Genomic DNA, 11,639 nt, shown 5'->3' on the forward strand with positions numbered 1-11,639 from the left:
AGATGGAACTCTTCCAGGACAGATTACTAAAGAAAAAACAAAAGCAAGCTTTAAAAGACAACTGAAACAACGCCTGTAAGCAATTCGGCACATGTAGACATACACATAGGATACTATCACACGCGCGCACGCAAACACACACACACACACACACACACACACACACACACACACACACACACACACACACACACACACACACACACACACACACAACACACACTTATACTGATGTTTAATTATTTTACTATTCGATTACCATTATTACTTTTTAATCTCATTTTGTTGTGTCCATGGACCACTGGTTCTTGGTAACTGTACCAAATATTAATGTCCATGGACCACTGGTTCTTGGTAACTGTACCAAATATTAATGTCCATGGACCACTGGTTCTTGGTAACTGTACCAAATATTAATGTCCATGGACCACTGATTCTTGGTAACTGTACCAAATATTAATGTTCATGGACCACTGGTTCTTGGTAACTGTACCAAATATTAATGTCCATGGACCACTGGTTCTTGGTAACTGTACCAAATATTAATGTCCATGGACCACTGGTTCTTGGTAACTGTACCAAATATTAATGTCCATGGACCACTGGTTCTTGGTAACTGTACCAAATATTAATGTCCATGGACCACTGGTTCTTGGGGTAACTGTACAGGTCATTGTCAAGTCCAACTGACGCTAATTTAAGCCCATAATCAGCTGTTATCCCTTCTTCTCCACTAGTTGAGGTCATTTTTGCCACTCAGTGTGAGTAAGGGGCTGGTCCAGTGGGGAAGTGACGTCAATGAATACCATCTATAGACCCGCCAGTGCGAGTCAGGATTCAATTCAATTCAATTTTATTTATATAGCGTCTGTTACAACAGAAGTTGTCTCTAGGATCTTTCCAGAGACCAGAACATAAACCCCCGAGCAGTTATTACATAAACAATGGTAGGTAAAAACTCCCATAGTGGGAGAAAAACCTTCAGCCAAACAGTGGCAAGAAAAACTCCCCTTTAGGAGGGAAGAAATTTGGATGGCTGAAGACCAGCTGGGCAGAGCAGGGAAAGAGAGAACAGACAGAGAGAATGAAGAACAGAGAAAGGAGAGACACAGACACAATGGCTAACTGGTGCACTACAGGGACGACTATATAAACAGATGTTGACGGCAGACGGAGGGGGGGCTACAGGTCAGCATGCAACTCTTGAAGCTCTGGCCTGCAAAGACATGCACAAAAGAGAAAAGGAAGGGGGGCAGACCAGCACAGCAAACTCCTAGAACAATGGAGAACAGTGAAGTGGGTGAGATACTTATTAATAACTGAGAAAGGAAAGAGAAGGAGGGGTGATGGGCACCGCTCAGTGGATCATCTTGGTCCCCCCCTGCAGCGTAGCTCTATAGAGGGTGTGCATTGACGTCACTTCCCCACTTACGCCCCCTTACTCACACTGAGTGGTAAAACATCTAACTGGCAACTAGTGGAGAAGACGGGATAACAGCCGATTATCGGCTTAAATTAGCATCAGTTTGACTTGACAGTGACCCCTTACAGTTACCCCAAGAACCAGTGGTCCATGGACATTAATATTTGGTACAGTTACCAAGAACCAGTGGTCCATGGACATTAATATTTGGTACAGTTACCAAGAACCAGTGGTCCATGGACATTAATATTTGGTACAGTTACTCCAAGAACCAGTGGTCCATGGACATTAATATTTGGTACAGTTACCAATAACCAGTGGTTCATGGACATTAATATTTGGTACAGTTACCCCAAGAACCAGTGGTCCATGGACATTAATATTTGGTACAGTTACCAAGAACCAGTGGTCCATGGACATTAATATTTGGTACAGTTACCCCAAGAACCAGTGGTCCATGGACATTAATATTTGGTACAGTTACCAAGAACCAGTGGTCCATGGACATTAATATTTGGTACAGTTACCAAGAACCAGTGGTCCATGGACATTAATATTTGGTACAGTTACCAAGAACCAGTGGTCCATGGACATTAATATTTGGTACAGTTACCAAGAACCAGTGGTCCATGGACATTAATATTTGGCCACAAATCCAGTTTCCTGATATTTATATGCACTTAATTTCTACGCCGGGGAAATACACGAAGCAAAGCTTGAAGGCTTACAAAAGTCTTGACGCTTGGTCCGACTTCAAGGCAGGATTTGTTGGAAAAATTAAAGTGATGAGGACACCGAACTTTATGATTTGACCATTTAACGTTAGCTACCCAAAAATCCAACATTACCTGATACAAAATGGGAACCACAAATCCACGTTTCGGTGTCTGGAATCCAGTTGTTTCTGTGAATTGCAGCGATCCATTTGTCTCTCTTAAGCTTATTTTTCGTCAGTCTGTAAAACGATAACTCAGATTTCTTGCTAAATCTACGAGTACAGTCGATCCCACAACAGCTCTTTCCCATTTTAGATGTTTTCCAGTTGCTCAAACTGAAAGTCTACGCTGCCACTCAGTCTTTCTGCCACTCAGTCTTTCTGCCACTCAGTCTTTCTGCCACTCAGCGGACGAAACCCGGTGTGAAGTCGCATCTGGGACGTCATGCACATTCCCTCTATAGCAGCATATCTACACGAAGCTAATGTTTGAGACAAACTATTGTAGTCTAGTTAAGAAGCTCAGAACTCATTAGATGAAGCGTTGGTTCTCACTCATGTAGCAAAGGAGTCCAAGGTTTCCAGCTTTACATTCATTAAGAGTCATTATCCAATCTGCTCAGCTTCACAAAAGAAAACTCATCAGTAGGTTAGAAATGTTTCTGTAGCTGCTGCTTTCCATCATGAATGAATGAATGAATGAATGAATGAATGAATGAATGAATGAATGAATGAATGAATGAATGAATTGTTTATTTCGGTTACATTACATTATTTGCAATTCAAACTGTGTGTGTGTGTGTAAATGATAAAACACTTACAACATACAACATTACAATACAAGTTTACACTCATCAGTTTCACACAAAAAATAATAATAAACTCTGTAACCGAAAAAGGAATAGGCTGAAGCCAAAGCTTATATTTGTCTACCCTGTACTTTCCAACAGAAAACCCAGATTATCTGCAATATGAAAAGAAACAAAAAGAGAAATTTCCCTTTAAATTGTTCTGCTTAACCAAATTATACTCCAATCATTTAGCATTGTAATCCTTAATTATTTTACTTTTCAATATTTTTTTTAAATTCAACAGAGATTTACACAGTTTCACTTCATCACTAAGTTGATTCCATAATTTGACTCCCAAAAATGAAACACATCTATATTTAACATTAGTCCTCACACGACATCTTTCAAAGACCCACAGCCTTCTTAAATTATAATTTGTTTCTCTTAATTTAAAGAAATGCTGAAAACAAGCAGGAAGGCTATTATTCTTAACTCGAAACAAAATTTCTAATGTTTTTAAATATACAATATCTATGAATTTTAATATGCATGACTCTACAAATAATTTATTAGTAGTGTCACGATAAGAAACTTTATTTATTATTCTTACAGCTCTTTTCTGGAGTTTAACTATAGGGTCTATATAAGTTCTATACGTATTCCCCCAAACCTCCACACAATATGACATGTATGGCATAATAAGAGAGAAATACAGTATGTGCAGACATTTTTTATCCAACAGATCCCTTGTTTTGTAAATTATACCAATAGATTTAGACAATTTCTGCTTAATATAATCTATATGTGGCTTCCAACAAAGTTTATGATCTATAATTACTCCCAAAAATTTTGTTTCATATACTCTTTCAATTTCAACTCCACTTAGATTCAATTTTATTTCACATACCAATGCATCCGTCTGCTCCTCAGGTGCCGGACGGACTCACCTGTTCCTGGTGTTGACCGTCGTTCCGGTGCTGTTACTGATTTCTGCAGTCGGGTTTTTCTTCAAGAGACACATCATGAAGAAGAGGTCAAACTTCTCCTTTTCACCTCTCGCACTTGTTACGTCGTGTCTGACCAGGAGAGAGGTGTTTTTTCTCACGTCGGTATTTGTGCTCTGGCTGTTTTCTGCAGGATGGACCTGCCACCTCCGTTCATACCCCCCCCACCTCCCATCAAGTACGCAGCTGCACAACGATGTGAGACGACGATATACTCCTTCGCCGTCTCCAGGTGCAACTCGGTGGCAGACCCCAAAGAGATGAGACAAATGTTGGTTTGAGAGATTCACAAACGTACGGAGCTAGAACAGTCTCATAATTCACACATGCACAGGACAAGTTTTACACCTGCTGTTTGAACTGCCTTAGCGCCGTTCGCTTAGAAAAGTGATTAATATTTCGAGTTGGTGGAGTAAAGATTAGTGATGCACCGATTGTTCGGTAACCGAAATTGTTCGGCCGAAAATGGCAAAAAAACACTTTCGGTGTTCGGTGGAATAAGTGGGAAAAAAACAAAACAATTAATAACGGCGTTTATTTATTTATTTAAAGGACAATGTGCAGGTACATTAAAAAGATGGCTGCACCAGAGTTAGCCACAAGCTAATTTCCATCTGTAGCATTGTAAAATAAGGAAATAGACTGGCCGCTCCGTCCCGTAACGTTGCACCACAAACATAAATCGTTGGCCAACCAAAAACTAACCCCATAAGAATTTTACCAACATTCACCAGGAGGTGGAACCAAAACAACATAATGCTGGAAAATTAAAACATTCTCATTTTTTTATGTTCAATAAATATTTTCTACCTTGTAATTTTGCAAAAGATTTTTTTCTTTAAAAAGCAAAATGCCTAAATCAAATGTATTTGATTTATGCAATGGTGAAAAAATTGGCAAAATAAATGAGAAACTGCTGAAGAACCATGTTCGGTATTGTTCGGTATTCAGCCAAGTGTTTTTATTATTTTCGGTTTCGGTTTCGGCCACAAATTTTCATTTCGGTGCATCACTAGTAAAGATAAATAAACAGCAACAGGAGATAAAAGATAAATAAACAGGATGGAGAGGAGATCACTGTTCTGCTTTTCTTGTGATCCCGGTAAGGAAAACAGCGCGATCGGAGATGGTTTGTTGGGCTGTTCAACCAATCTGATTGGTTTACGAGTAAGTCGTGTTTTATCCACTGCTCTGCGTCCCCCCCGTGGGTGCGCTCTTATGATTGGCTGGAACAAATGAAGATATCTGATTGGTTGCAGATCATTCCATGTTAAAAAAAAAACGTATTTACTTTTTTTCTCGGCATTTTGACTTTTTTTCTCGACATTTTGACTTTTTTTTCGACATTTTGACTTTTTTTTCTAGAAATTTCAACTTTTTTCTCGACATTTTGACTTTTTTCTTGACATTTCAACTTTTTTTTCTCGACATTTCGACTTTTTTCTCGACATTTTGACTTTTTTCTTGACATTTCAACTTTTTTTTCTCGACATTTCGACTTTTTTCTCGACATTTTGACTTTTTTTTCGACATTTTGACTTTTTTTCTAGAAATTTCAACTTTTTTCTCGACATTTCAACTTTTTTCTCGACATTTTGACTTTTTTTCTAGAAATTTCAACTTTTTTCTCGACATTTTGACTTTTTTCTCGACATTTTGACTTTTTTTCTCGAAATTTCAACTTTTTTCTCGACATTTCGACTTTTTTCTCGACATTTTGACTTTTTTTCTCGACATTTCAACTTTTTTTCGAAACATTTCGACTTTTTTCTCGACATTTCAACTTTTTTTCTAAACATTTTGACTTTTTTCTCCACATTTTGACTTTTTTCTCCACATTTCGACTTTTTTCTCGACATTTTGACTTTTTTTCTCGACATTTCAACTTTCTTCCCGACATTTCCACTTTTTTCTCGAAATTTCAACTTTTTTCTCGACATTTCGACTTTTTTCTCGACATTTCAACTTAAAAAAAAAAACGTATTTGTGGATCGAGACACGTCAGGGGAGTCTCAAAAGTCTCAAAAGTCACACGCAAATCCAGCACAGCTCACAGACAAAAAAACTTTTGTAAATCGGGTTATATTTGTGTGTGCATCAAAAATACATTTGTATATCTTGTCCTCCTATCTTGTCCTGTGCATGTGTGAATTGTTTTGTGCATGTGTGAAACGGTGTGTGTATTTGCAAATCGGTCTGTGCATTTGTAAAACTTGTCCTGTGCATGTGTGAATTATGAGACTGTCCATACAAACGCTCTTAATTGTTGTAAATATGATGTAAATAGATTCCAGATTCTTGTAAAGTTATAAACCAGTCTATAAAAGCACATGTACCACCATCTTATGTCCCCAGTGTTATCAATAAAAGCGTATTTTACTTGACTCTGCCTATAAACTCCATCCAGACACATCTGTGACACGCGCAGCAGCTCAGAGCTGCAACATTTACAGCCGTGAGCAGCCAGACAAAGCTGTTAAATATGCAAAGTAGCTTCACGTTCTACATCCTTTAAATAACTGAAGCTCCGGCAGTAATTATGAAAATCTGGACGGCATCTTCCAAACTTTGAAATGAGGATTTCCTCCCAAGAAGCTGAAAGGATTCCTTTGATAGTTTTAGTGAGTTGCAAACTCACTAAAATGGGCTGAATGTATTTAGCACTTTTTACACTCTCATGTGATTATTTATAGCCAAAGAACTTCACACCACAAACCACATGTTTCCATCAGTCTCTTCCGTTTCATTTTTAGCCGACGCAGCAGCTCAGGCGGCTCAGGCGGTGCAGCGGGTCGACCAATCGCTGGGGGATCGGCGGGTCGCACCATAGTGAGCGCTTTGAGTGTCCAGAAAAGCCGGAAATAAATGTAATCCAGTATAGATTTGTACGGGAGAATATTAGGGCCAGGCAGGAGAAAAATAAAAATAATATTTTAAAGGAGGAAGATTTTTTTTTCATTATGCACTTTGAGGAAAAAGTCGAAATGTCGAGAAAAAAGTCGAAATAGAATAGAATAGAATAGAAGACTTTATTTATCTCCCAGAGGAGAAATTCAGCCGTGCAGCCAAAACACACACACACTTTATACAAAAAATTTAAAATAGAAATAACCAATAAGTGGTTAAATAATAAAAAGAGCAATATAAAAAGTAGAAAAAGAGTATGTACAAGAGAGAAAAAAATAGTAAACACCAAAAAAAATTGATAATATTTACAAAAAATGTACAATATTTTCAAAAATACTTGAGGTATTTGTCGAGAAATGTCGAGAAAAAAGTAAAAATTTCATGAATAAAGTGAATTGGCATATCACACATATGCAGTTGCATGACTTAAGATACTTAACGTTCCACTTCAAGGATGTAAGTCAGTTAGTTAGTTAGTTAGTTAGTTAGTTAGTTAGTTAGTTACGGCTGCTGCTGCAGAGCTGTCAGTCGCTCTAACTGGATTTGACGGACCAGAGGAGACATTTACACTTTATTCACAAAATCGTATTTCAACTAATTATCGACATTTACTCTTTTTTCTCAACATTTCGACTTTTTTCTCGAAGTGCACAATAAAACAAAAATATTCCCCTCTAAAATATTTTTTCTCCTGCATGGCCCTGATACTCTTCCGTAGATTTGGTGCATAAGATATTATTTTTTTTTAATTGAATAGCAGGATAAATAAATAGAATATCATTTAAAGGGGACCTATTCTGGCATCTAATATCTATTTTAAACAGGCCTTGAATGTCCTAAAAACAAGCTTTTGATTGTTTGTGCTAAATAAATTAGAAATTCAGCCTCTGATCCATGTCTTTATCTTCCCATTCTCTAACCTCATTATCTATGCAGGATTCTGAGTGGGCGGGGCTATGATAATGAGGCTCTGTGCTGATTGGCTGCCTGAATGACGCCATACACCGCTACGGAAAAATGAGGGAAGCTCCGGCTGGTGAAGTTGTTGTTGTTGTTCCGGTTGTGGGCGTGGCTTCACGCATCGCACCCGTCGTTCCGTAAGGACGGGAGCAGAATCTTATTGGCTCGTAGATCCACATCATAATAGGTCCTTTTAATCTCAACATTTTGACTTTTTTCTCGACATTTCAACTTTTTTCTTGACATTTCGACTTTTTTCTCGAAGTTTCAACTTTTTTCTTGACATTTCGACTTTTTTTCTCGACATTTCGACTTTTTTCTCGACATTTTGACTTTTTTTCTTGACATTTCGACTTTTTTTCTCAACATTTCGACTTTTTTTCTCGACATTTCGACTTTTTTCTCAACATTTCGACTTTTTTCTCAACATTTCGACTTTTTTTCTTGACATTTCGACTTTTTTTCTCGACATTTCGACTTTTTTCTCGACATTTTGACTTTTTTTCTCGACATTTCGACTTTTTTTCTTGACATTTCGACTTTTTTTTTCGACATTTCAACTTTTTTTCTCGACATTTTGACTTTTTTCTCGACATTTTGACTTTTTTCTCGACATTTCGGCTGCTGGAGTTGTTGTTGTTGTTCCGGCCAGAGTTAGTTGTTAGTGGTTTCACCATCGCTCCGTCGTTCCGTAACTTTGGGAGCAGAATGTTATTGTCTCGTAGATCCACATCACACTGGACGATCATCCGGGCGGCTGTACAGACTCTGCAGAATCTGGTTGTTTCCTCCTTCTCTGAGTTGCTGAGGGGAGACCACTTTATAAACGTTAAAGCAAGAAAAAAACACTTTATATATGTTAAAGCAAGAAAAAAACACTTTATAAATGTTAAAGCAAGAAAAAAACACTTTATATATGTTAAAGTAAGAGAAAAACACTTTATATATGTTAAAGCAAGAAAAAAACACTTTATATATGTTAAAGCAAGAAAAAAACACTTAATATATGTTAAAGCAAGAGAAAACCTGGTTTTCAAAATAGGTCACCTTTAAATAAACCAGGGGTCGGTCAACGGGCTTTCCTGAGTCTTGAGCCGCGGTTGCTTCAGAACCAAAGACGCTGCCGTCCACACGCACCACAAAGGTGTGTAACGGAGACGGGCTGAAACCTCAGACCACAGGGGTCGTCACCCCCGAGACAGACACACCGCCGTCTGCAGGTCTCTCTGATCTCTGATCTCCACTAACGGTCGTGCTGCAGAACTTTCAGTATTCAAAAAAGGTTAAAAAAGCATTTTTAACATCTGAAAACACACAATACAGTTTTAGTAAGTACATGTTTGTACTTTTACATATTGATGATGTTTATTTCTGAATCAGTTCCTATTAATGTCATATGGAAGAGTATTAGGGCCATGCAGGAGAAAAATAAAAATAATATTTTAGAGGGGGAAGATTTTTTTTTTATTGTACACGTTGAGAAAAAAGTTGAAATGTCGAGATTAATGTTGAAATACGATTGAAATTTTGTCTTTTTTCTCAACATTTCAACTTTATTCATGAAATTTTGATTTTTTCCTCAACATTTCGACTTTTTTATCAAAATTGCACTTCAACATTAATCTCGACATTTCAAGTTTTTTCTCAACATTTTGACTTTTTTCTCTAAATTTAGTTTAGAAAATCTTCCTCCTCTCATCTTCCTCCTCTAAACTATTATTTGTATTTTTCTCTGCCTGTCCCTGATGCTCTTCTGTAATGTAAGAGTGTAAGTTACTGTAGGCGACCTGTTAATCGTCACGTGCAAACCTTCATATTGTAGAACTCTAACGCACGTGCATGAAGCTGCTCTGAGAAACCTTTCTCAATGCACTTTTCTGATTTTTCCAACCGCACTAGCAAAACCACAAGCTACTTTGTGCATGCAAGATATAAATTGTAGATAACCATAGCTGTGACGTGCGTGCACGTTGTAGCGTATTTGCTCAGCTGTACTATAGGCAAAGCAAATGGAGCGGGGGTCACATGGTACGGCCTTAAAGACGCTGTTTTGGGTGGATTTAAGTCATATTTACCTGACAGATAAGGATTTTCCTCCTACCGCGGTAAGTCATGGTGTTCCACAGGGTTCTGGACTTGGAGCTATTTTGTTTCCTCTCTGAATGTTGGAACAATCTTTATTGTTTAATGATTTGTTCTCCCTGGGAGAGTTCAAAGCTCTGATAAAAAAACTGTGTAACTGCAGAGTGCAATTGCTCTTTCTGAACTGGATTTTGTTGTATGTGTCTGTTGTTTTTTGTCTGTTTTTAACCTGTTTTGTAAAATAATTTTTAAAATAATTTTACTTTGTAATTAAAGATTCAAGATTCAAGACAACTTTATTAATCCCTTGAAGGGCAATTTGATTTGGCAGCTCGCGCCCAAACACACACATAACAAACACATAACACATTCAATAGAAACACAGAGAGAAAGTTGGCAGCTGTTGCAAAAATCTGCAAATTTGTTGCATTAAAAAAGTGCTGATACCAATAAATTAATTAAAAAACAGTCTATACCAGGGGTTGGCAACCCAAAATGTTTTAGAGCCATATTGGACCAAAAACACAAAAAACAAATATGTCTGGAGCCGCAAAAAATTAAAAGTCTTGTATCAGCCTTAGAATGAAGACAACACATGCTGCATGTTTCTATATTAGTTAGAACTGGGGGGAGATTTTTTTTTCATTATGCACTACGAGAAAAAAGCCGAAATGTCGAGAAAAAAGTAGAAATTTCGAGAAAAAAGTAGAAATGTCAAGATTAATGTTGAAGTACAATCTTGAGACAAAGACGAAATCTCGAGAAAAAAGTCAAAATGTCGAGAAAAAAGTTGATATGTTGAGAATAAAGTCAAAATGTCGAGAGAAAAGTCAAAATGTTGAGGAAAAAGTCAAAATTTCGAGAAAAAAGTAGAAATGTCAAGATTAATGTGGAAGTACAATCTTGAGACAAAAGTCGAAATGTTGAGAAAAAAGTCAAAATGTCGAGAAAAAAGTCAAAATGTTGAGAAAAAAGTCAAAATTTTGAGAAAAAAGTCGAAATTTTGAGAAAAAAGTTGAAATATCGAGATTAAAAAGGAAAGGAAAAAGTAAGAAAAAAGAGAAAAAAAAAGAAAAAAAAGGAAAAAAAGAAGAAAAAAGTAGAAAAAAAGAAGAAAGAAAAGAAAAAAAGGAAAAAAAATGGAAAAAAAGGTCAAACATTTTTTAAAAAGCTCCAGGAGCCACTAGGGCGGCGCTAAAGAGCCACATGCGGCTCTAGAGCCGCGGGTTGCTGACCCCTGGTCTATACAAACACTGGATGATATCATTCCTAGAAGGTACACAGTACCTAAATACACATTCCAAACAAATTCATAAGGATACATTTGAATGTAATAGTAATGTTGCGCTATCTTGGCCAGGTCTCCCTTGAAAAATATATTTTATTTAACCTTCCTGCTTAAATAAAGGTTAAATAAAAGTAAATAAAATATTTACCTGACTCATAATGATGTTCCTCCTACCGCGGTTAGTCATGGTGTTCCACAGGGTTCTGCACTTGGACCTATTTTCTTTACTCTCTGAATGTTTTTCTAACCTTCCTTCCGAATTACATTAAAAATAAAACTTTCATTTTCACTCATTTATGAAGCTTCAAGAAACTTATTAAGCTACTACCGGTCTGTCTCGGAGACGTGAAAGTGTGGCCAGCCCACAACTTTCTAATTTAAAACTCAAGTAAAACAGGTCCAAAAAAGAAAAAAGAAGAAAGAAGTCAGGTTTCTCTGTTGCTTTAATTGACCTTGATGGTTTAACCCA

The 11,639-nt window shown here is 37.1% G+C and overlaps 1 protein-coding gene across 1 annotated transcript in view; it reads left to right on the forward strand.

Annotated features, from left to right (window-relative positions):
- The window catches only part of si:ch1073-15f19.2 (uncharacterized), a 34,853-nt gene extending 30,394 nt beyond the window's left edge, over nt 1-4,459 (forward strand). Inside the window, exons 8-9 of the mRNA XM_061739293.1 lie at nt 3,860-3,962; nt 4,067-4,459. Coding sequence (XP_061595277.1) covers nt 3,860-3,962; nt 4,067-4,214 — 251 coding nt within the window. The 3' untranslated portion in view covers nt 4,215-4,459. The remainder of the gene's footprint in view (nt 1-3,859; nt 3,963-4,066) is intronic.
- The last annotated feature ends 7,180 nt before the right edge of the window (nt 4,460-11,639 follow it).

The sequence above is a fragment of the Cololabis saira genome, chromosome 14 (genome assembly GCF_033807715.1).
Source record: "Cololabis saira isolate AMF1-May2022 chromosome 14, fColSai1.1, whole genome shotgun sequence".
Classification (NCBI taxonomy): Eukaryota; Metazoa; Chordata; class Actinopteri; order Beloniformes; family Belonidae; genus Cololabis; species Cololabis saira.